A 26,877-nucleotide genomic window follows, 5' to 3' on the forward strand; every position below is an offset into this window, starting at 1 on the left:
AGAGAGAGAGAGAGAGAGAGAGAGAGAGAAAGAAAGAAAGACAGACGGACGGACAAACAAACAAAAAAAGAGGAAGATCGATTGTGTTTAGGAAGAGCCGATCGATCGAAAGTCCAGGATATCGAAGAACGAAGAAAGAACTACAACATGCCATTGGAATGCCGCCCATTGGTGCAGACCTGTACAAACGAAGAAGGAGCAAGAGAACTCGTGGAGAGGTTATAAGAAGGAGGGAAAAGGATTGTAGCTTGCTTTCCTCGCACGGCCTTCACACCTTCGCCTCGTTTCACCTCACCTCACCTCACTTCACCTTACCTTACCACACCTCACCACACTTCACCTCATCTCATCTCACCTTACCTCACCTCACCTCACCGCCTTTTGCCATATCTTGCCTCTCGTTCTGTTCTTCACGCAACTATAGATCGTGCACGTCCGCCTATGTATATATAGGTCCGTGTATATGTATGTGTCGAAGGGAACGCAGTCGACTTACCGGTAAAGAAGGTTGTACTACTACGACGACGACGACGACGACGACGACGATGCACGATTTCTACATCAGCACTTGGTAGTCTATACAGTCGGAAGATCACTCGAAATTCGAACTTCATCTATTTTTTTATTCCTAATAATCATTTAATCGACTGATTAATCTCTCCATGTGTCATCGATTCCGCATTGACTTCATAGAATTTATCAGTTCTGTCATAGATATGTATAATATAAAAATGAACTTTTTTCGAACTGATAATTGGATTTACTTTCTTATTTTTCATAAAACAAACGATATATCCGGAAAAACCGTACCTATAAAAGACAAAATTTTTACACGAATTTCATACAGCAGGATGCCGGTGATGATTGGACGACTATCATTAAAATATGACTTCTTATAGCTTAATGATCGATCATAATTACGAATGATCTAATCACCGTGGAATAAGAAATTCTGCATAGTTACATGACGTGCGATTAGTCTAGTGAAATTTCCACGAAAAGGATATGCGGAGAAGATGACCAAATGTAAACGAGAAGTCAAGCAAGTAGAAGCAAACGTTTGTGGCGGTGCGTAAGTCTTTATTTCTTCGAAATTCGTTTCTCGAGGTCGTCGATAGATTGTTAAAACAAATGAAATTCCTATGGAATTATTGGTTATTGTTAGCTTAAAAAGTAGAAGATATTTATATAATAGGAACAAAACATAAATCTATTAAAAATATTAATGGATTAAATGACGATAGAAAAATTGTAAAAAAACAAAACAAAATAAAATAAAAGGAAGAAAGTTAAGCAACAGATCGTACACATCCTTACCTTTATTTTTGTATTCTTTTATTTAAACTATTTTGAATAATATTCTATATACAGAAAAGAAAGGAAAAAATTATTCGAACGATCCATAAGATAACAAAAATCGACGATTCTTCGGTGGGACCTTTTCGTATTGATTTTTCTCAGAAAATCAGAAAAACTAATTAAATTTTACACGATGAAGTGGCAAAAAACGTTATATAAAACATCGATTAGATACGATACATGATGTGTGTGTGTGTGTGTGTGTGTGTGTGTGTGTGTGTGTGTGTGTGTGTGTATGTATGTATTTACCTATATACGAACTTATTTCTCATTATTACTAGTGTTAGCAATCTTTTGACACGAAATAATTATTCGAAAATATACTTTCCTTGTCGTAAACTAGTCATAACTTTTCTCTCGCTTAACGTACAAATTATATTTTTGTATCGATTGACGTACAATCACGTATTTCAAACGCAAGGTGAGAATATTTTCTCTAAGAACATATTTTGCCACTTATCGTGCGTAACAATGCGATGTCGATGTTACATCGAGCTCGATAAACATATACGCAGCCTGAGGCTATTTCTAATGATCGCAATTTTTCGTATTCCGCTTGAAAATATTTATATCGAGTAACGAAAGTATCTGAACGTTAAATAACATTTTATAACTATCTCTAAATCTGGATAAACCTAATTTTAGGATCGATTCAAGTCCGATGAGTAGAAGATGATAAGATCTGCAAAATAGATGCATTTATAAAAAAAGAAGTCGATAAAAATTTGTTATTATTTCTTTATCGTCGCTACTAATTAAAAATTACTAATTTTACACATTTTTTAATCTGTATACACATTAATGTACAGCAAGTACTTACTTTGATTGATCCTTATTCGAACCAGAAAAAATTATTCACCCATGATGATTCATTCGACTTCTGGAACTGTTTATTCGACCCACTCCCAATCCCTCTAGTTTACTATTTCATTTTACAAGGAAAGAGCAGACTCTTGTAAGGTTATTATCGTTAAAATGAATCATTCGCGAGTATTTTTGTTGGAGAAGATGGTACAAGTACGAGACAGGTAAGACCACGTCCGTAACGTCCTTCGAAAACGTCGGAATTTCCTTCAGAGAGAAAAAGAACATGAATGCCGAGCCGAGAAGTCGAGATCTACAGTTTTCTTACGATCTCTACGAGGATCCAAGATGAGTCAGAATAACTTCGATGTCGTCAAGCAAGCGTCGTTATAATTCCCTAAGTTATTCGTGGCTCAAGCAGAGACAGCATGGACCGATCGCGCACGACTGCCTATATCATCAATAATAATATCATCAATAATAAATCATCAAGAACGATCTCATTCTTTCCATTTTCTTATTGTTCATTTCCAATCTTTTCTGGTTATTGCAAAATTTCGAAAATAAATATTCTCCGATAAGAGATAATTAGAAATATCAAAAAGAAAAAAAAAATAGACAATAACTTTCCAACGGGCATCATTTTACTCCTTGATAAAAAAAGAAAAAAGAAAAAAAACAAGAAACGAATCGAAATGAAAACGTGACGCGCATTGAATTTCGAAATTAGATATGCACTTACTTGAAAAAAAAGAAAAGAAAAGAAAAAATAAGGAAACAAAAAATAGAGATAAAAATAAAAAAAAAAATACCAGCTTAAGAACACTCGACGATTATTCATTCGTCTTTTTGTATCGATCGATCGAGCAACTAACAAATTCCAAGAAAAAAGATGTGGCTTTGCTTTACGTCTGAGAGTTCTTCAAAATTCACGAAGATTTTTCCGGAGAACCAAGAAGACTTTATCTGGCGCAGTTGTCTCTTATCGAAGTCGCTTATCAATGTACTCGACCTATTCTTATCACGCTCTGCTTCCGTTCTTTTTCTTTTTCGATCGGAATGACTAAACAACGTGTATCAAACGTGGCACCTGAAAGATAAGTAGCACGATAAAAAATACGATAAATGTATAGATATCCTGATCACCGAATAGTGAAAAAGTCGGATCTTCCGAGGTAAGAAAAAGAAGGTAGAGATAAAAGGAACGAATTTAGAACATTGAAATTTAACTTAACGCACACATACATATAGGTCATATCTGTAGTAAACTCGATAACGACAATCTTTTTACTGCAAATCTTTGTGCATTATAAAAATTAAGATTATGTTGTTACTATAATCGCAATAACTCCATATTATCGATCTTTTGAAGCTTTCGACATATTATTTCAACGAAAACAAGTACATTATAATCGACCAACTTTTACATCTTCACTTCATATATGGATGATCAATTATTCACAAGCAATACTTTAACCCTGTATTTTGCTGAAAGCCGAAATTGATCGACAAAAGGGACAAAAAAGAAGGGAAAATTTTTTCCTTCAAAAATTCAAAAGGGGGAGCGAGGTGTTATCATTTACAAATTGGTGAAATGTCTCTGACTCACTGTCAATGCTCGTTGCCAGCTCATAGCTCTCCTTTCTCTTTCTCTCTCTTTTTCTTTCTCTCTTTCTTTCTGACCCTTACCCTCCCCTCGCTCGTTATCCTCGTCATTTTCACCCCTCCAATTCTTTATCCGAACATCATTGGAGCTTTTGTAAAGCGTCAAAAACAACGTCGACGTGAGGCTCCGACCGAGACTAATGAAAATGTCTATCCAGAGTGTGTCGTTCTTTTTTCCGGCAATAGCTGGGGAGCACAATTTCCACTATCAATAAGACGATTCGATAAAAAAAGAGAGAAATACTCTTAGATGTCAAAATCATTGATTTACGTCATCGGCATGTGCGAGATTATTGACGTCAACGATATATATTCTCCTTACTTAATAAATCTCTTCAAACCCTTTCAACGAATAAACAAACAAATAAAAAACTAGAAATGGAGTTAATCGAGAGAATGGAGTAAATCGAAGAAAAAAAATACAAAAGATTTTCGATTTTGCAACCTTTTGAAAAATTCAGAATCACGTCGCGATTCCTATTCGCCTATCGTCACCGACTAAGAATTCAGTCTCGACGATTTGATGCGTACAAAGCATTCGACAAGTCGTGCATTGTTTCCATGAGAGACAATGGATGATTCTCTCCGGCTATGGTCAGTCTCCGTGCATGAATCATACCTTTTACCATTGCAAGTTTTCTTATGCAAGATTCCGAAAAATTTATTCCTTCATTTCACGCAATTACTCTTTGTATCTCTCTCTCCCTCCCTCTCTCTCTCTCTCTCTCTCTCTCTCTCTCTCTCTCTCTCTCGTTCTCTCCCACTCTCTCCTTCTCTTCCTCTCCCTCTAAATGAGAAGTCACAATACCATATTATGACAAACTTGAATAACACGAAGGTCGTTTCTTATTTGTAAATAGAGAAAGAGAGAGAGAGAGGCTTAGAAATCCCTTAGTCCCTATATACCTGACATATATTTACATTAGTGGAACCAAAGAATTAATAATCGATTTTGAACGAAATTAATTGGCGATTTCTCCTCAAGAAGAAAACACGTTATGTTTTCTGAAGACGTGTCATGAGAGTCAAATTAAATCTACTTCTTGTGCTCCTCTTTCATCGTTCGTCGACGTAGTCGTCGCGTCGTCGTCGGAATTATCGTCATCTTACAAATATGTAAATACATGCATAGAGGTATATCCTTTTAACTGGCGCTTTTCTAATAAAAATTCCACACGTGGAACGAAAGGGAGACAAATATTACGTATGCCATGCGTGTGATTCTCGTTAAGTGATTCATTCATGCCGGAATTCTTCACGACGATACACTGGGTCGAACTTTGTATTTGTGTGTGACATGCTTGATCCCTTTCATCTCTCTCTTTCTCTCCTTCCTCTCTCCCACCTCCCTCTCTCTAGCACGCAAAATCACATTACTACGCTTCGCCAACATGCGGGTGTGTCGCATTTTTTTTCATTATATTAGTATGAGCATTAATACGGACGCATGCTATACGAAGATTACGCATTCAACTAATTCTCTTTTTAACTGTTTATAAATATTTGTTAATTGCTCAACTCGGATGAATCAAGTAAAATCATCGATTCGTTTGACAAAGTATAAAATGAAGTGCGTTCATTTGAAAAAAAATGAAAAAAAAAATGAAACGAAGCATCGATCGTAAATGTTTATAATGACAGCAATTTATATTTAATTTATATTCAATCGCTTATTTACTCACGCCATCTTCGCCATATATATATATATATATATATATATATATATATATATATATTGCGAAACTGTCGATAACATTTTCTAACATTTTAAATATATGTATTACTGTGTCCATGTCAGAATATATGTACAGCGTGACTTACAATTCCAAGCATGCATCGATCGTCAGATCGCTAAAATTTTTTACCGATTTATTAATAGTGTTAGATTATACACACACACGCACATATATATATATGTATATAAACAGACGCGTTTATGACACGTTGTTCTAAACACGATGAAGTATTTCAATTCAAATGTTGGACTTTTATGGAAATTGTCGTAGAAAATTATTATAGAAAACGATTTCAAATTTCTATTCAGAAAATATTGTAAGAAAACAATTCTAATATCAAAACAATCTTATAGTATGATGTTTGTAATTTTGTGTTGATATTTTTTACAAATTTATTGTTATAAAAAAGATTTCGTTGAAAAAAGATAAAAGATAAAGAGACGAAGACATCAAGGAAGAAAATTTGTAAACAGTCTCAAGCACGCGTATCATGTAATACAAATGCTAGCGCCAATAATTCAGGGTCGCGTAGCAAATTACCTAGTGTGCTCCAACTGTGAGTCATGCTTAACCGCATTAAGCATCGATATCAACACAACTTTTATACTTCGATGTCGCGAACGTACATACTGTTTGCGATGAAATAAGCTTTGGAAATAAATTCTACGCGACAAAAATATCGTAATCTGTTATAATATATAATCATTTATTGTGTTCTTCGATCGATCTAACATTGCATCGAAAGAAAAAGCACAATTCAAATTTTTCATTAATTTTTGAAAAACCTTACGAGACAATGGCAATTTCGAGTGATGTCGAAGAAAAAATATCGAAAGAAATTCTTTCGGCAAATCTTATTCCGATAATTTGAATGATTTATTTACAATACAGACAATTACTATCGAACATGGATAACAGGAAAGAACATCTTTCTTATTTACCTCTTGATTCATCCAACAATTTATCATATATAAGAAAACAATCAATGAATTCCTAAACGATTATATCTTCACATTTTTAAAAATTGGGAGAAAAAGCTGTGTAACATGTAGTAAACGCGTATCATCGTGAATGATTATATATTATATTATATATTATATATTATATATTATATTACATATATATATATATATATATATATATTCTCGATTCATATATTACGACTTATATACCGCGACGTATAATCTTGATTACAAATAAAGTACTATAAGAATGCGCATATCAAACACGTCAACGACGATTAATCAGTTATTAAATATTCAGAGATCGTAGTATTCAGTAATTTTTCATAGTGCGACCAGCGTTGATCTTAACTCGGTTGCATTCCAATCATCGAAATTCATTTGCAATTAAATACGCATACAATTTTCAAGATAACAAATGAAAGAATCGTATTAGATCGTTTTCATTAACAAAATCATTGGAATTTTACGAAATTTTTCAATAAAATCTGCGTTTATTAACGTTGAATAATCTTTGTTGCTATCCAAATGTGTGTGTGTGTGTGTGTGTGTATACTTCACGTATTTCATGTACATCAGAAATGATTCCATTAAAGGAACAATATAGGCACAATGATGGCGACATCAGTCATTTTTTGGTATTTATCCTCCTTCTCACATAACAATTATTAAAGATGACACTATCGAGCGAGAGAGAAAGAGAAAGAAAAGAGAAAGGAAGAGAAAGAGAGAGAGAAGAACCTTACTAGAGAAAATAAAAGGACCGATGACGTTTTGGTGTAGGGTAATCAGCGTTTCGTTCTAAACATTAGTCATTAGCCTTGAAGGAATTTCCAGCCGCAGATATGTACGTAATTTTTGAAATTAAAAAAAAATCATCACACGTGTTTTTAATTGGAACCATCAAGTTTTCCAAGAGTTTGTTGTAAAAACAAATTAATAAGGACTGTGTTATCCATTTGTCATGTAGAAAACAAAAACAAATTAGAGAATATGCTTTCTGTACATTTCGATCAAAAGATGGAAGGATATAAATATCGTTGTTATTAGATTTATGCTGTTATTTAAATATACATATATACATTATATTCAATAAATTATATATAATATATATATATATATACACACACACACACATACTATATCATTGTATTCTATCATAACATGAAAATAATTTCAATGAGAGACATCCTCGAGAATCGTAATGTACTAATATATATAGTTCTATAAACGATCACTATATTCATAGACACGAATAAACTATATTTGACACAGATACATATGTACGCCATTTATCGACGATGTCTCACGCTAGAATCTTCTATTGAAAAGGTCGTATTACCGTTCTAACCTTGGTACTCTGGGCAAGTTCTAATCCTACCCAATTCCAATATGGCGTAGGCATAGCTACATATGTAAATTACCACAAAAATAAGGATATATGTTGAGTTAAAGATTTTTAAAAGAAAGTATATAAATACTTACATATATCGCGCATTAATGAGCTACATATTCTCACTTCATATTTAATATCGAGCACAGCTGCGTGACTGTGCCGGATTTGAAAGACTATAAATATACGTATACTTGACTGCAAATAATCGCTGGTGTTAGCTTGGAGTGACCTCATTTAATCCTCCAGAAAGTGGTCAAAGTAATGGCGATTGACATTTATACTAATTCTTTGGCTTAAAATTATGTAGTATTAAAATACTTGAGTCAATGAACTTGATTTAACGGAAACTTAGTCGATTCCCTGTATTTATCGATTATTCGATTCTTCTGGAAAAAAAAGAAAAGATAAAAACTCGATATTTTAGTGATTGGAAAAGCAATTAGAGAGAGAGAGAGAGAAAGAGAGAGAGAGAGAGAGAGAGAGAGAGAGAGTCAACTTTGCGCGTTCTTCTTGCGTACTTTTGCATTACGGCACGCTCGACAAGGTCGCCGGGGATCTCGCGGTCGTACGAGAAAGAAAAGGAAAAAAGTAGAGAGGTAAGAAGAAGGAGAAGAAGAAGGAGAGAGAAAAGTAGGAAGCAGCACGATAAGAGAAGAAAATCCTCGAGCTTCGGCTCAGGCCGTCGTCCGTCTTCGGCCAAACTCGTGCGTCTCTGTTCGGTCGGTCGGCTTGCGACGTCACTGAACGCTTCGACCAATGAGAAGTTAGGAGGATGATTCACGCAAGCAAGCCTCGCCATGTAACTCTCTCGTGGCTGTACGACCTGCAGTCTCCCGCCAACTAGCGTACAAACGAGTGAAGGAATGAGTAGTATGCTTTTCAATGCGTGATACGAATCGTCATATTGCAATTTTTATCTCTACACAATTATTCGTGTCTGTCTGTTTTATCATCTTTATTTTTTACCAAATGTAACCGTTGATTTTTTTTTTATTTTTTTTATTGGCTTGTGTCAAATGGTGGGGTGAAAATTACGCAACGCAAAAAGAAAACAAATAGGGAAAGAAGACAATTTTCAAGATCATATCTAGAATCTCTGATAATTCGAAGATGAGAATCAAGAAAGATTCACCTTGTCTCGTGTTACGACTCGTACCTTTGGAAAATCTCGAACCATGGGGTAAGTTTCTTTCTTTACTCTTTCTCATAGAAAAAATAGAAAGAGTAATTTTCTAATTTTCTATTTACAAAATTGAATTGTAAAAAGGGAATCTATCTTGTAAAATCATCTTCGTAATATATATTACGAAGATCTTATAAAGGCTTATATAGTCATCTTCGTAATATATATTTTCCTACATGTGATATATAATCAATATGGTCGGGCCTCCTGGCGCTTAGGATCGAAGAAATCCATCATGAGAACAAAGGTCAATGCATAATATCGATCTTGGTAATTGCAATTATCGATTTATAAGATAGAAGAGTAGATTGATTAAAATATCGTTCCTTCGATCTCGATTCTTCGTGTTTTTCTTTCTTTTTTATCATATTTTTATATGTTTATAAATCGTGAATTATTATTAACACATATATTTAGAATAAGAAACATCTTTTAATCGGTTTTCGAATCGGTTTCTCGAAAGATTTTTCCAAATTGATCATTCGCTCTTTAATAAAATTTGACTTGTTTAGAATACATTGAAAGAAGCTAAATATTTGACATTTATTTCTACGATAATAATTAGAATTTTTTATTAAAAAATATGTTAAAAATTTACTAAGAAATGTTTGAAAAGTTACATATTCTTAGTATACTTTTTATCATAGGGGTATAGCATTCTTTGACATCATCGATGTTCGTATGACTAACATGTTCCTCTATCTCGAAGAAAACGTCGACTTTGTAGCAACGAAGAGAACGCTAACCCGGCTCTCTCGTAGTTGGACGAGCCAGCAACAGAAACAGCACAAGGAGTACAATCACGCTGTCTCTCTCTTTCTCTCTCTCTCTCTCTCTCTCTCTCTCTCTCTCTCTCTCTCTCTCTTCCTCTCTTCTTTACCGGTGACTCAGACCACGATAACGTCGTGTCGTGTATTTGGGTTGTAAGCTCACTCGATGAGTCGCTTCGAGCAAATTTGAGAAATGCCAGGAGAAAACGCATATCTATCGTCAAAAGATTCATTTAATTTCAAAATCTTTCAATGTATAATAGAAGAAATAATATGTTACTTAGCTTCGTCTTTTTATTTCTGAAGTAAATAAAAAATGTTTATTATTTCTTGTATGAAAAATACTAACGCCATTTTTATACAAGAATTAATAAATGAAGAACGATAACTTACATCTCGCAGACTATATAAAATGCCTCATTGATGGTCGCGATAAGGAAAGAAAAAAAATAAGGAAAAAAAAATATGGGCTGTTTTAGTCGACGAATGCAACAATCAAAAGACACGTATAATTAAGGAAAAAGAAGGACAAATGTATAGATAACACGTGGATTATCGTTTCTTCTCCTTTTGTTTTTAATTTCGAGGTGAGAAATATATTAATATATAAAAATAAATTCGAAATGATAGAGAGAGATATTTTACATAGTTGAATATTATCGTTTCGTTGATCATCGACCTTGTTCTTTCGATTAGACTATCACGAAGAAAAAATCGAACGATAGAATGAGAATTGATCGTGTATAATTTTCGAGGAGGCGAGGATGTATAACGACAGAAAAGCAACTTCATAGGATAATTGAGGAAGAGAAAGGAGAAGATAGGTAAAGGAGAGGGTGGGGAAGACGCGTAATGTAATTTGCATTCTCTCTGCTTACAATGGGCCGCCGCGTGACACTACGATCCTGGACACGAACAGGACTACTAAGTAAATCGACATAGGTATATCTATAAAATATAAATAATTCTCTATCGAGAGAGAGAGAGAGAAAATTAGATTAGGAAAGGGTCGAAGATTATCATTGTGTAATCACGAATAGTACACACATATGTTTTTTACTAAATACTAAATCAGACCAATGTTCGACATAAAGGAAAGAAATGTGACATGTTCAGTTTGTATTTTAATAAGCTTCTAATTATCGTTTCATGGAATAATCTGTGAACAACGATTATCATGAATTCCAATAAGAAGTAAATGATTTTTCGTTTTTTTTTTTTTTCTTTTTCTTTTTTCCCCAAGATTTATAATAATCAATAAACAATATAGCAATATACGCACATAATATTATGTGTCTGTACGGTGAAGTGAAAAACTAGAAATTTTTTGAAATGTAGGATCTAGCTGTGTTTACGAATATATAAGAGAGTGAAGATAATTAGAGTTTCTATCGGTTCGAAATCGCGCCTAAAGTCCACGATACTGCGCAATGCGGAAGAATGAGAAATTACTTTAGGTGTATGCAAATTACAAGTTTTTATGATAATTCGAGAGCAATTTCAAGTTCGCAATCAATTTCGCTGGACTTTTTCGTAAGATGTAAGAATCGATATCATGTATGATATATAAAAAAGAGAAAAGGGTTTCCAAGAGTTGCACTTTCTCAAAATGCTTTTTTGAAATCTGGTGCACGTCTGTTCTTTAGACGTGTGTACCGTCTGGCAAACCTGTTCTCGACCAACGGACAGACGCGTAACGTACTTCGAAAGACCGTTACGTATGTAGGGTGATCTCGTGCGAACGGCTCATTCGCGAACGATAGATGTATCGATCGAAAAACAAACGTATAAACGTGAAACGTACTTCAAGGAAATTACAAGAAACTGTTTAAATATCTTGATCAAGAGTAATCGACACAGAATTTGATTTGATTTTATTTCGAATTATTAATCGTTTAAACAATCAATAATGTATGTATATACATATATTTTCCATTGTCCTTGAATATAAAATACCAAAGATTAAATAGAATAGGGAGAATTGTAAAATTAAGGGCAATTAAAGGCAAAATTAGCAAATAGTTTTAGAAAAGTAGGATATAATCCCATATATGTGTATCAGAAGACGATGAAAGAGAGAGAAAGAGAGAAAGAGGAAGTTTCGTCATGCCAACAATGAAACGATCATCGTCTGGGACAATTTGGGGTTGGTAGCCGAATAGTAAGGGAGAGAGTGAGAGAGAAAGAAAGGAGGGAAGGCCGTCGACCAGTCGAGAGAGAGAAAGGGGGGGCATGAGAGTGACTCATCGTCAAGCCAAGCCAGGCCTTACGAGCTGCAGGTCAGGAGAGGAAGACACTTTTAGCCCACATTTCTTGTTCGTTTCTTCTCTTCTCTCTCTCTCTCTCTCTCTCTCTCTCTCTCTCTCTCTCCCTCTCCCTCTCCCTCTCCCTCCCTCTCCCTCTGATCTCTCTCTGATTTCTAACAACGTTTCCTTATTTTTACCCTAACCATTTATGTGCCACAAGGTGTATGTTCCCCCTCCCTCTTTCTCACGCGTATTTTCTTTCTATCCCTTATATTTCTCTTCTTCATCTTCTTCAACTTTCGTAGTAGACACATTGTAATTCGTTCGCATAAACGCTAAAATTCTCAGCCCACGGAAATGTCGCACGTGAACCTGCAAGAACAGCTTTATTATCGCTTTAGCAGTTTATGAGAAATTGTTCGTAGAACGATCCCTTTTGCTACTCGTGGAATTAGTCGAATGAATCATGCCATTGTACTCCTTAGTTCTTGACATATCGACGAAATAGAAAGAGAGTGCCTTGTTTTTTCTCTTCTTTCTTCTTCCCTTACGTGAAATGATTTCTTTGTTCTTGAAAAAATAAAATCAAGAAAAATAGCTTCCATTGGTTCTTCGTAATATCAACGCTATTATTTTTTTTATTTGTAGGTGGACACAAAGAATTCCACAGGCGGCATCGAGAACTTTGCGAGGACACGCTGTTACCGTCCGATGGTGGCAGTGGCAATGGCAGTTCTTCCACAACCGTCAGTGGTTGTCCAAGTCCTGGTCCAGGTTGCTCGGTACTAAGTCTTTCGGGACCACCAACACCACAACCAGCAGACATCGATAGCCACCCAGCGTCTCGTGTTTTACCCTTTCTTTACCTTGGTAACGGCAGAGATGCTGCTGATCTTCAACTCCTTCGAGCCCTTGGCACTACTAGAGTATTGAACGTTACCTCCCAACTACCAGGATATCACGAGGAAAGGGGCATTACCTACAGACAGATACCTGCATCCGATTCCGGTCATCAAAATCTCAAGCAGTACTTCGAAGAAGCCTTTGACTTTATCGGTTAGTTAACTTCTCTTTAATTATATTCAATGGTATGAATTACTGAACTTTGAAACTTCTGTGTAAAGCTTATGATAAATCTGATAATACATTCAGAGAGAGAGAGAGAGAGAGAGAGAGAGAGAGAGAGAGAGAGAGAGAGAGAGAGAGAGAATACGAATTTAGCTTTTCTCAATGAGTAATTCTTCCAGCCCACTAGGTGTGTTCATAAACACTAATTATCTAGTTCATAAACACTATTAGCTATCGTTAATATTCGCTGTACGTGATTCTGACTTGCTTTTACAAACATATACACACACACACACACACACACACACACACACAATGATGTTAACATTGACACAACACATTGGTAACACAACAATGATTCTAATGCATTGGCCAATAACTAATGTAAAAATTTACAATATTTTACATCTAAACAAACAATATTAATATTTTTTACTCCAACTTATTAACCATTTCAAGAACATAGTATAATAAACTTACGTTTGGATTGCAATAATATAATTTAGTATTATATTGATTTAGCCTAATTTTCAATTAATAATACTAGTATTATTTATTTATATAGAAAGTAATCAAAATTCCAACATATTATTGAACGGTTAGCCTAATATCAAAAAACACAACTTTCCTGATCGTTAAAATTTAATTTCAATCATTCCGTGATCGCATCACGTAGAATAAAAATTTTGTTATTCCGAATAGCATTCTTCAACTCTTTTTCGCATCCCTCTCTTTAAAAAAAAAAGAAAAGGCATTTTTGTAAAGGCCGCGATATACTATCCTCGATGAAAGTCGGAAACGCGTTTCACCCATTTTACGGAATGTACGAAAGAGGGATTCGTCTAAACGTTCTTCAGGCCCCTCGATCGGCCTCCAGGTACACATTCCACCAGTTGCACATTCATCGAGGAGGGAGAAGCCCTGCGGATCCAGTATGAGTATGTATACCTTCAAATCAGGCTACACAAACAACCCCTGTTTCTACTACGTACTCGCATAAGCGGTGATTGTTCGTGACATTTCTTCTTTTATATAGGTTGATTCAGACGAGATCAAACCTCTTAAGGTTTTTTGGATCCCATCCAAGTGCAAGTGGTGACATTTCATAATGGAAAAAAAAACTTTATCCTTTGAAAAGTAGTTCGATCGATGTTCGATTGTCTAAACAAATTGCAAAAGAATTTACGTTATGACAGAGTCCATTGTCTTATTCGCTTCGTAAAGTTGCATAAGAGCATTGGGTTAATGTATAATCTCAAAATGCACTACTTTATGACGTTTTAAGATGCCAAAAAATTAATAATTCTTTCTTGATATTTCATTAAACATCATATGATAAAGACAATGAAAGTAATATTGCCATTCCCATTGCATAGAAAGAGACAGATATAGAGATGGAGAAAGAAAGCGAAAGAGGATATGTCGAATTTGTATCAGCCTGTATTCATCTTGTGTGTATACCAACTGCGCGCATTATAAAGAGCCCACAGGCGTTCACGCATTGAGAGTGAGCAAGAGAGAAGTAAAGGCAGGGATAGGGAAAGAGAGAGAAAGAGAGAGAGAATGGATCTCTCGGCGTTCACGGCTGTGCACGCATGTGAGTCATGGTTTCATGAATGGAAGCCTTTCGTCTTTAGCTCTCTGCATGGTGAATGGTCCACCGGAAACGGTTGGTTACACCCTGTTTCCGTTATATCGAAGTACGTCGCGTAACGCGATCGAGGCCTGGCCGAGATACGCTTACATCTTTTTTTCAAATGAAGCCGTTTCACAAACTGTTATTGTGTTTGTTGTTGTTTTTGTTTTTGTTTTTATTTTTGTCAATGATAATCTCAATCCAATAATTTCGACTAATTTCTGTTTATAATCATTCGATTTTGTATAGATTGCAAGCTTAACTACGATGACTTGTGACACCCTTTTATAATAGTTCAATAATAAAATCATAAAAGTATAATCAGATATAGGAAACAAGGGGGGAGGAGGCTTTAATTTATCTGAAATGCATTTACCTAGATAATGGTGACACGACAGGTATCCCTGATACGTATAGTTGCCTCTATTTCATTAGACGTGTTCGCCTTCCACATCGTCCTTCCTGTTCGTTTTTTCCTTTTCTTATATATACCTTTTTCTCTTTCTATTTGACCACTCTCTCCTCTAACTCATGACAGATATGCATGACGTTCAGAAGTGCGAATAAGGGAAAGTTCTCCACTCGGTAAAACTAAAGATATTATATTATAAGTTATAAAGCCCTTATCTCGTCCTGCTACTGTTAGTTTAAACCGGTATCATATCGGCGATTTGTTCGCGGAGATTCATCGTGTTCTTGTCATGCCTTCGTTAAAAAGATAAAAGGAGGCCCTCTTTAAACTTTGTACGAAACATCGAGAACAAATCTTCATTATCGACGACTTGCGCTTCGACCCATCGTGTCGATAAATCAATCTATTATCTTATAGGTAAGAAGAAGAAAATGTATTTATCTCGAAGTAATAAAAATATTAAAAACACTTCTCAAACTGTGTTGAAAAGATTCAATTAAAATTCTTAGGAATTATTATTATTAATAAAATAATTAGGAATAAATTAATCAGGAATAAATTAATTAGGCAAAATTAATTATAAATAAATTAATTAGGAATTATTATTAATAAAAGATTAATAAAATTCTTAGTTTTTTGTACCGCATGCGCGAGCGTGTGTGTGTATGTGTTACATATCGGAACACCGTTACGAAAAAAAAGATGGCGTAAAGCTCGTTACGTATATCTAAAAGAATAACAATGATAAAAATAATCCGTAGGTCGTACTTAAATAACGCAGACCATCCTCGATGTTTCCAATCTCGTAACACTTAATAATAAAAATTAAACTCGGAGAGATACAGACACCATTTTGTCTGCTGCTGTTTCTTATGGTCATTGACGGCCTCTTCTTTTCTTTTTTTTTTTGTGTTGAAAAATACTGCACTGGGATTATACATTCATTTGTATACCTCACCACTAGCACGGATAAATGCGCACGCGCACGAGTATGTGTGTGTGTATGAAACAGAGTATGCGCGCACGATTCGTAAGGATCCGGGCAGTGACTCATTTATGAGATACGATACATCGTCCCCTTTATTGTATAACGAAATCGCCTGTTTAACTTGCATTTGACCATGTACAATATGTTTACAACGAGTTCGACTGATGCAAACAACGACGAATATGCTCAACGAGTTTTCATTTTGCGTGCATTGTTTTAGTTACGTCCATTGACAAGAGTAATCGATCTATTTCGTACTATGAATCGTACTATTGTATAAATTGATTTTCCTTTGGTAATTAAAAGTGCCATAACTTAACACATCGCACTTTGTTGATTTGTTTCAGAGGAAGCACGAAAAGCCGGTAGCAGCGTATTGGTTCATTGCCAGGCTGGTGTATCGCGTAGTGCGACGATCGCCATCGCGTACATAATGCGACATAAAGGTTTGTCAATGGTCGAAGCGTATAAATTGGTGAAAAATGCACGGCCAATCATCAGTCCGAATTTAAACTTTATGGGGCAGCTTCTCGAATTAGAACAAGGTCTAAGAGCGTCTGGTGGTGTCACTGGAACGCAACAAACCGAGGAACCCAAAAGTTGTCATCAATGTCGTTGGAGTCACCAACAAAATAGTAGCGAGGAAGTGACTTCCGGTTGCAGCGTTTGAGAGACGCGTAAGCGTGCGTGCGTGCGCCTGATACACACTCACACGTACATATACACACATACACATATGCGCAACACCTCGCGAAAAGAAACGAACGGACGCGCAAGCTCGTTGTTTTTGTTGTTATATATTATTATACTACTATAACTACTCTACTACTACTACTCTACTACTACTACTACTACTACTCTACTACTACTACTACTACTACTCTACTACTACTACTACTACTATACTACTACTACTCTACTACTACTACTACTACTACTCTACTACTACTACTACTACTACTACTCTACTACTACTACTCTACTACTACTACTACTACTACTACTACTACTACTACTACTACTACTACTACTACTACCACTACTCTACTACCACTACTACTACTACTAATACTACTGCTACTACTACTAATACTATTGCTACTACTACTACTACTACTACTACTACTACTACTACTACTACTATTATTATTATTATTATTATTATTATTATTATTATTATTATCCATATTCCTTGGACACAGGACAACGATAACGCTCGTTCCATCGATTCAAAACGGCGAAAATGTGTGTAGAGATAAAGAGACGAGGCAGAAGAAACGGTACATATCCTAACGCGCGAATTCATCGTTCTTCCTGTTCTTTTTTAGCGGGAGAACTCGATTACCTTGTTACCGTGCCTTGATGATCGCCACTCCCCCTCGAAATATGGGGAAAGGCCGATTTACAGACGATTTACTTATCTAACAATTAACTTATTGAATGTATGAGAACTTATTGAATGAAAAAGAGTGGAAGAAATAGAGAGAGAAAGGAGTAAAAAATTACTCTGATCGAACGGATGCTGAATTAAGAAAAAAAAGGAAGAAAATGCAGATGTGGAAAAGAGAGCACCTTTTTAATTACGAAATGCAAAATTTTTAATTAGAAATTTATTAGCCAGACGATATATATTTTCGTTTTTTTTTTTTTTATTCTATTCTTTTTTTCTTTCGTTTTATCAAGAATACGCTCTTTCATCGCAAGGTTAAACTTGTACTTACGTGAGAAGTGTTCCACGATTGTTCTTTGGCACCGACAGATAATACTGATTTTAGACCGTTTCTGACAACTTTAAATTTAGAATTTAAAGATGTATGTATTTTTATCGAAGCATACTAAAAAAAACAAAGAAAAACAAAAAAAAAATACACAGAGCTACTTTAATGTACTTCGTTGAGGATCATTTTCGCAAGAGCGGCGATTCATAGATCGTGTTTCGTACAACGATGACAATACTTGGTATTATTGCTATACACGAGATATGTCTATTTAATATATCTATTAATTTAATCGAATTGAAGTAATTTTTTTTTATTATTATTTTCCTTTAGCTTTTTTCTTTTTTCTCCTTTTGTTTTTGTTTTTTTTCACTTGCATTTTTCGTTTGATCGTGTTTCACAAAAACATTGCGGACAACGCTATTTGAAAATCGCCAGTTACGATGCTGAAGAATATTTTATTTACAGAATATTGTCTCGGCAAATAAAATTTTGTTAGGAATTTTTGTGAAAGGACATCCAGCTTTACAAAAAAAAAACGGAAGGAGATGGATAGAGAGAGAGAGAGAGAGAGAGAGAGAGAGAGAGAGAGAGAGAGAGAGAGAGAGAGAGAGAGAACGTTATTCTGAAAATAAATAATAACCGCATACGAGCTATAAGACGATTATTAAGAGCCGCGTTTAAGTTTTACGTTTGCCTATTTGTAATTTGTATTCGTGCATCTATACGATAGTTGATATAATGTGGTTTATATTTGATAAATAATATGTATATCGTTATAACCAAGAGAAAAGCTTAGATATTAAGCTCCTTAGCATTTAAGAATCTGGTTGTGGTCCAACCATCGTGATCTAGTCGTTTGTTGGGATAAATGGTATATATCCGTATTACGAGAGCAGCATAGAAATAAAGAAGAAATAGAGAGAGAACAAGTGAGTTCCTTATCGAAATTGATGACATTCAAATATTACCGAAAAAATTTCTTTTTTTCTTTCTCGTTGATGAAGAACCATCGAAAAGAAAATGAACATATGTTGCGTTGAAATATACGTATTAAGAATCTATTACGGGTATGTGGTGGTAGTCAGGATTAATCTTCGTAAGTGAAAATAGAGATCGTTTGACTTCGCGAGGAACATAAACTAACTTCGTTCACTCGAACACGAAAAAAAATGCTTTCGTAATGACATATTTCATATAGAGGATATTATTATATATTATCTAATCTAAGATAACATTATTCACATCGAAATTTTAACGCGAATAAGTTCCTCCATTTTCAATCGGAATTAGAAAGAATCGAATCGAAAAGGGATTCTTTTTAGGAAGAAAATTTATTATTACAATCTCGCTTAAATATAAGATTAAGCAGCTGTACAGGGTGCGTGTGTGTGTGTGTGTGTGTGTGTGTGTGTGTGTGTGTGTGTGTGTGTGTGTGTGTGTGGGTGTGGGTGTGTGTGTGTGTGTTGAGCTCGTTGTTATTAACGATGACTCTATCGCAGACAATAAAATTGAAGATAACGAAAGTGGAAGAGTTCCTTCGATTTCGTCTCCAATATTCGCAACGGTACATATCAAGGATACGTCGCCTTTTCATAGAAAACTGAGAGCTGTGTGTACGAGAAAAAAAAAAGAGCACAAAGTTAGTGATTCATACGTATATATGTCTCTAAATCGCTGGCACCTTTTGTTTTTTTCTTTCTTTTTTTTGTAAGGGGAAACAATATAAATAGGTGAATTGTAACGCGTGCGTACGTGAATGAACGACTAAACTATATGGACAAACAATTTTAAAGAGCGTGAAAATAAGAGTTAAACAAATGAGAGAGAGAAAGAGAGAGAGAGAGAGAGAGACATTAACAATGTCGACAGATGTATTAATAGAAGGAAAAAAATAGTACCTGTTGCATCACGAGGATGTATGTATGTAGTGTTTATCGAATAGTGGAAAAATATTAACAATAAACATATATATCGGCATGCGATATAAATACGAGAAATGTCATTGCTATAACGATAATAATGGTTTAACGGACGTCACATTGTGGTGAATCGTCCGAAAAGAGTAATAGTACGTTGATATATTTCTTTATTGTTAGTATCTTTCTGCAATTTAATGCACATGTTAAAATTTGCTTGCACTATACGTCATTAAAGTAAAATATATATACTATCCGCGGCACGCACTTTAAGAAAAGATATGCACCGTGATGGTTGATATAAGGTAATCCTTATAAATCGGATCCCAACGATTTTATAATGTACAGTTATACGTAATGATTGATAGTAAAAACTATAAAAAGCATAGTAATGTAATGTATGCATAAATGCGTGCAAGTATTGTATTATATCAAAATTTATTTAGTTATTTTATGAATAAAAATACAAATTGAAAGTTTATATTGATGAAACTGTCTTTATAGTAATGATAAAGAAAAATGAAACAGTATCCTTTCAACTTGTACCTGCTTACATACCGATTTTCAAGAAATTAAAGGTTTGAGATATAATAATTTAATGAATCTTTTGCTTTATTCGTCCGCCATTCGAAAGATTTGCTCAATTTAATTTTATTTGTAAAATCATTTCCATCCATGCACTACACGCCTTATAGTCAATTTTTAGTTCTTAAGTACTAATACTGCCTAGTGCAATTCTATAGACAAAAAATAAGTATAATTGATTAACTATTCTCCTTAACCCAAGCGTAACAAAAAGGAACAATCATATAGAATTTAAAGATCAGTATTTTAGAAAGATACTCGTTATAACAAAGCGTTTTTAGTACAATTCTTTTTACATTGATCTATACGTAAAAGTTATTACAAAAAAATAGACAGATACTTTGTCTTGCTTACATATCTTAGCTAGTAATTCCTTACACTAGCTCGAAGCGTCAAATAAAACGATTATTGTGCATATACTGAAATTATATAATAGAATCAACGCATATTTCCACCTTCTTTAATTCATTATCCTTATCATATAAAAATTACTGGCATTTTCAGTCTCCTGCTTTACAATTATGCTTATGACAAAATTTAAAGTAAATAACAAGATCGATAATTGTAAAGTATACTAATTAAAAGTTGTGTTAATTAATTTACTATATTTTTTTTAATTTCTATATATATATACATATATATACATACATACATACATATATATATATACATATACATATATATAGTTATATCTATATACATCACGTAATTTTTTAGGTAATTTAATATAAACAAATACAATTTCTCTAATCCTTTCGATGCCTACTGTAATATATTTAAATGCTTTATAACCAATACAGAATTGTCAGTTATGTGCCTTTCTTTTTATATACATCCGATCGTTCACACAAATTCATAACTGACGTACGTAAAAGTGCTTTAATATATCATATAGCATTTTTTTATCACAAGCGATCAAGCGCGTTCCATTTTCCTTCAATTTTGCTTAATTGATAAAGAAAAATTGTGTATATGAACAACTTGCTTTGATATTTGTTTCATTAAATCATTGTTACACGCTTAACCGAGGAGCAAATATTATTAGAAAATTTAACGATCGACCATAAATATTCTGAATCACGTTCATTCGCATAAGTAGAAAACTTACATAAACATCTAAATAGATCGTAACTGGTATCTTTTGTAGTATAAAAGATTTCATATGGTGCCTTACAATTAACGTTACGTCATAATACTTACCAACGTTTCTTTGTAGATGCGAAGCATGTGAAACATGAATATCTATCGTTATTAATTTTATACCATTCTGAAAAAGAAAGTAATAACATTGAACGGAAATTGCAGCACCTTTATAAAGTCATTCTTTTACATAAAGCTGTTCTTTTTGCTTCCATTCATTATTTAAATTCTTTTTAAGGCTATAAGTACTTAATTTTAAAAACATATGAAAACTTCAATATATAAAGGAACACGATTAAAAAAATGAGAAGAGAAACATATTCGACTCTTAACCTATAAAAGAATTAACTAAATATGAACAATAATAAAAGTGTACAAGATATTTACGTTAGGATTTATAATATACGCTATATAAGCAAGATAGAGAATGTCTATTACAAGTAAACAAACTGTAACTTTTTCTTTCTTGCCGAAAAATGTACAATATCTGATTCTACTTCTTCAGTTTTGTGGCTTACCCTGATGATATAGAATTCGTAATTATATTTCAAAGTACACTCTTCTGCAAGAGTTAACATTATTAAGTAACTCTTTTTAATTTTTTAAACTAGAATTATATTATATAGTTTATTAATTATGCATAATTTCTAGAATAATTCAAAGGTCGACAATAAATGGGATATTATATGCAAGAAAAAAAAATTAGTTGCTTGCTAAAGCTGCCATCGCCCGAATTAGTGCTGCATTTTCTTCACGAAGACGTTCTCGTTCTATTGCCATTTCGTGTTGTTGCTGTAAAAGACGAGCCTCCAGTGCCATTATTTTATGATCACGATCTTCCAAGAGAGATAAAAGCCTTCTATTTTCTTCTTGAGCACGTTCAATTAACTGAAAATGTTTATATATGACAAAAACATATGTATATGTGTCTGTGTATGTATCTATAAAAGTCTTATCATTATCTCTTTATTATTTTAATAGAAGACTCAAGATTACTTACTTCATGTGGATTATCTCCTGTAGGTGTAGGTAATCTTGGTCTGTTTGTTATATTTAATGAAGTTTGTGGCTCGTGATTTGTGTGGTCAGATTGATTAACACTGTCAGACTGGTTAAGAGAATCAAACTCTTCATCATCTGCTTCTAAATCTGAATGACTAAAACAAAAATATTATTTATTTAAATAAATATCATATTTAAATACCCAATGATTGGATGATGTCTAAAAACAATATATTAGGCACGACCCTTCCTGAATACGCATATATATATATATATATATATAATCTTTGTAAATATATTTCACATATTGTTATAATTTATAAAAATTATAGTCTATACATTTATATAGTTACTGCGTGAACGTACATTCCTTATTTTTTAATAAGAAATTTTCCATCTTGCTTGTTTGTTGATACTCAATATGGAATTGCGTTATTATCAAATTGTAGGAGCATTACCGCAATTCGTACAGGTGGTGCCTAATTGTACGTTTTGGTGTACAGTAGTGCACTTACCAACCGTGTCTAATTAAACATGACCTGTATGAAGTACGGTAATGCCTAGAAAGCAGTAGCAGTTGATTACAAGTAACTACTTAAATTAAGCAAAATGCTACTCTATAAGTATACAAGAAAAATGAAACATACCTTTTATTTCGCCTTTGTGTATATACTTTAACACTTCGTTCCTGTAACACATACATAATTAGGGTATAAACAAACCAACGTTATAATAAAAATATTATATTTATGCACTAATACTATTAGATCATATTGGAATAATTATTAATAAGAATATTGCATTAATGTTAACAAAAATTCGATTATAGATACTCACTTCAATGAGTTCATGATCAAGGAACTCATTATGATGTGTATTATTTTTTGTTTCAAGACAAGTACCACTGAGTTCTTCTTCATCTTCTCCTGTACTTCCTCCTGTACTCTGTAGAAGCAAATAACTAAAAGAATTATACTACAGTAAAAAAAGAAATTTTAACTAGAAAAATACCACTACAACAGAAATGGTGTTGCACTAGTATGTGCAAATCTAACTATTAAAATTCATATTAATTTTTATCCAATATTTAAACAAGTTTCTGATGTTTACAGAAATATGTTACCATAGAAACGCATTAACAAAATGAATTGCTGCAAAATATAGAATTGAATATTTAATCCTATTATTATACACTGCATGAAAACTTTTCCAGTAATCAATGCAAACATGCTAAACATAAATAGAAATTAAATTTGGAACAACTAGAAAAAATAGTACACATTCAATAAATTAATATTAACAAATATGAGATTAAAGATGTGTATGCAGACGTCAAGGCCAAGACACGACAAACCAAGTTTCAAAGAGTGACAAACCTCTGTTGATGGTAAATGCACAACTCCAGTGCTTCGTCTTTTTTCTCTGAGTTTCCGTCGATCACGTTGCTGCTTTCCCTTGTTTATATGCGTTGGCCTATGCAAACAGGATACGACACTAAAGACACTAGAACCAGATCCAGAAAGTGTTAGCAAAATATATAAAATTCTATCATGGATCTATAGGCTAGCAGTGGATGCTCAAATAAGAACAACTTTGACTACCTTGAATAAATTGTAAAAACAATTATATTCATAGAACTCACCGGCCAGTTACACGTTTGTCTTGTTTCCTCATTATGGGCTTATTTTGCTGACCATCGTGTTCTGATGGAGGTACACTATTTGAACTAGAATTGCATATACCTTGTGATTCTTCCGAATCTGGTGCACTTTCTTCAAATAAAAAAGATATTTACAGTTTTAATAAAAAGATTATAAAGCAATATAAAAAAATAAAGTAGAGAAAAAATAACAAACTTTGAAAAGTTATGGACGCTGTATCTCCTGTCCTAGGTGGTCCAACTCTAGCTCTAGCAGTTCGAATTCTAGACCTTCTTGATGTTAGTTCAAAGTCATTATCAAAATCCTCCTGGCTAACGGAGCTTGATGCCATACCTGTTATGTCGCTGAAACCCAAAATAACCAATAACTTCTGCTTTATATTAATAATTCTTATAATGAATATGCAAACAAGGTAAAAGGAGCTCTTACAAAAAAAAGCTGGACATCTGAACAAAGGGTAGGTGATGTTGTGCGATACTTGCTGTAGACCAGCGGAAAAGTTGGAGGCCAAGAACCAAGTGGTTACCTAGATTATCTAAAGGAAATTCATAAGGCATAAATTGCTTTTAACTACGAGTGAGTATGAGTGCGTGTGCAAATGACGATACATTAAGGTACATTTAATCATGACAATTACTTTCTACTTAATCACCTGTCGCACTAAGTTATCTTCGTCAAATCCAATGCCAATGCCGTGACTCACTACCAACCTATGCACAATTGACAGCTGTCAACCACCAAGAAACCCATAAACACGTATAGTCCGCAACGATTATACAGTATAAAGATAGATAAGCGTATTGATCGTTGTTACGCTTTAACTAAAGTGTAGTTTCCATTTATACTTTTTTGAACCACTTGTTTACCAATAAGTTTTATAAAACAGAAAAGAAAAATATTTCAATACTAATCGAAAGAAAAATATTCTTTCAACTTAAGTAAAATTAATGAAATATTGTACGGGCGCAAATAAACATAAAACTTAACGTTTTAAATGACCACATTTTAGCCAATGTGAGATAAGGACTCTAGTAACTAATAAGAAGTTTTTAATGTAATTGGATGTGGCCAGAGTAACCAAAATTCTTTATTTTTATTGGTTGTTTAATCTTATTTTTAAAAATATAAAATAATAGTGCACGTGTTCAATTTTGCATAAAAAGTAATGAAGGACTATTATACGTGTATTTAATTGTTTTTTCTTAAAAATTGTAATATTGGAAATGATTATATGAAATTAAACGTTCACGTCATAGAAAAAGCAAAATATCAGCGTATGATATAATTCTGAACGTAACCCAATGTTGATGAATGAAAGCAAGTGCTAAAAATTAGTGATTAACATTTGAATAATTTCTACGATATCAAAATATTTATCATAAATCATTAATTCCGCAATAGAGCGATTTTATTAATTTTTGATTACACGTTTATTCAACTAATTTAATATCACGAAAAAAATTATAAAATTTTAACATGGAAGAAATAAATGATACAGAACTACTTGACAATAGGTTTTATAAAGCTTCTGAAAAATATTGGGATCGTATTCCTCCTACCGTTGATGGAATGCTAGGTGGTTTTGGATTTTTATCAGAAAAGGATATAGATGGTTCATCACATTTTCTATTTTCATTATTTGAGGTATAACATATAGAATAACCAATTATTTGTTTACTACGTTGTTTTTTGTTATAATTATAATTAAAGTTATATATTAAAATTTCCAAGAAAATAGAAAAATGCTTTATTTTAAATAGTTATTAATGGTTTCAGTTAATAAATCCACCATCAAGACAAAAAGCATTGGATTGCGGTGCTGGAATTGGTCGTGTAACAAAAAATTTGTTAATAAATCATTTTGAAAGTGTTGATTTGTTAGAACAGAATCCAAAATTCATAGAAACTGCAAAAACATATCTAAGTACTTGTATCTCAAGAGTAGACTTTCATTGTAGTGGTAATATTTTAATGATAAATATATATAAAATAGTTACAATTCATGCGTTATATATCTTTTTATGAATGTTTTAAGCACTACAACATTTTTATCCAAAACCACAAAAGTATGATGTTATTTGGTGCCAATGGGTTTTAGGTTATATACGTGATGATGATTTAATAGAATTTCTTAAAAATTGTGTGTAAGTTTAAATATATTTCCAAAATTAATGGAATTGTATCAATAATCAATATTGTTTTTATATATTTAAACAAATATTACACTTGCAGGTCAGGTTTGAAAAAAAAAGGTGTGTTAGTTGTAAAAGACAATGTAACAAGCTCCGATACATTGGAGTTTGATACAACAGATTCTTCTGTAACAAGACCATATAAAGACTTAGTAGGTATATTTGAGAAAGCTGGATTAATTTGCATAAAAAAAAAATTGCAACGTCATATGCCTTCTGGTTTATATCCAGTTTATATGTTTGCTCTTAAACCAAAAAACTAATCTGTGGACATATTGAATAATCAATAATAGAATGATGGATATAAAATAATTTTGTTCACGTTATTTTCTTATTCTTTGTTCACATTTTTATAATATAAATTAACTTTTAATTGAAATAAATAATACAAGATTTATCAAATTAAAATAAACATCGAAACTTTCATTTGGATGT

General features: G+C 33.3%; 3 protein-coding genes across 13 annotated transcripts in view; 2 read left to right on the top strand and 1 right to left on the bottom strand.

Annotated features, from left to right (window-relative positions):
- The window catches only part of LOC122631811 (dual specificity protein phosphatase 10), a 44,415-nt gene extending 27,382 nt beyond the window's left edge, over positions 1-17,033 (top strand). For all 3 annotated transcript variants that reach the window (XM_043817931.1, XM_043817930.1, XM_043817932.1), the window contains 2 exons: positions 12,770-13,177; positions 16,573-17,033. In XM_043817931.1, coding sequence (XP_043673866.1) covers positions 12,770-13,177; positions 16,573-16,895 — 731 coding nt within the window. In that variant the 3' untranslated portion in view covers positions 16,896-17,033. The remainder of the gene's footprint in view (positions 1-12,769; positions 13,178-16,572) is intronic.
- Positions 17,034-21,735: 4,702 nt separating this feature from the next.
- On the bottom strand, positions 21,736-25,042 carry LOC122631813 (PRKC apoptosis WT1 regulator protein-like). 9 transcript variants are annotated; one of them, XM_043817945.1, is made up of 10 exons: positions 24,903-25,042; positions 24,680-24,785; positions 24,446-24,594; positions 24,232-24,361; positions 23,966-24,092; positions 23,427-23,534; positions 23,237-23,277; positions 23,105-23,149; positions 22,588-22,744; positions 21,736-22,475 (listed from the first exon to the last, which is right to left on the bottom strand). In XM_043817945.1, the coding sequence occupies exons 2-10, from the start codon at positions 24,694-24,696 to the stop codon at positions 22,290-22,292; spliced, it is 960 nt and encodes a 319-aa protein (XP_043673880.1). In that variant the 5' UTR covers positions 24,697-24,785; positions 24,903-25,042; the 3' UTR covers positions 21,736-22,289. The 9 variants fall into 9 exon arrangements, with proteins under 9 accessions (XP_043673880.1, XP_043673877.1, XP_043673874.1 ...); XM_043817942.1 differs by having other exon boundaries at positions 23,966-24,062; positions 24,680-24,810; positions 24,888-25,020; XM_043817939.1 differs by having other exon boundaries at positions 24,680-24,810; positions 24,888-25,020.
- A 243-nt stretch (positions 25,043-25,285) lies between these two features.
- On the top strand, positions 25,286-26,768 carry LOC122631815 (N-terminal Xaa-Pro-Lys N-methyltransferase 1). The gene is made up of 4 exons (XM_043817950.1): positions 25,286-25,894; positions 26,027-26,210; positions 26,286-26,394; positions 26,483-26,768. Exons 1-4 carry the CDS (start codon positions 25,727-25,729, stop codon positions 26,703-26,705), a joined length of 684 nt encoding a protein of 227 aa, XP_043673885.1. The 5' UTR covers positions 25,286-25,726; the 3' UTR covers positions 26,706-26,768.
- The last annotated feature ends 109 nt before the right edge of the window (positions 26,769-26,877 follow it).

This window comes from Vespula pensylvanica, chromosome 9, assembly GCF_014466175.1.
Source record: "Vespula pensylvanica isolate Volc-1 chromosome 9, ASM1446617v1, whole genome shotgun sequence".
Taxonomy (NCBI): Eukaryota; Metazoa; Arthropoda; class Insecta; order Hymenoptera; family Vespidae; genus Vespula; species Vespula pensylvanica.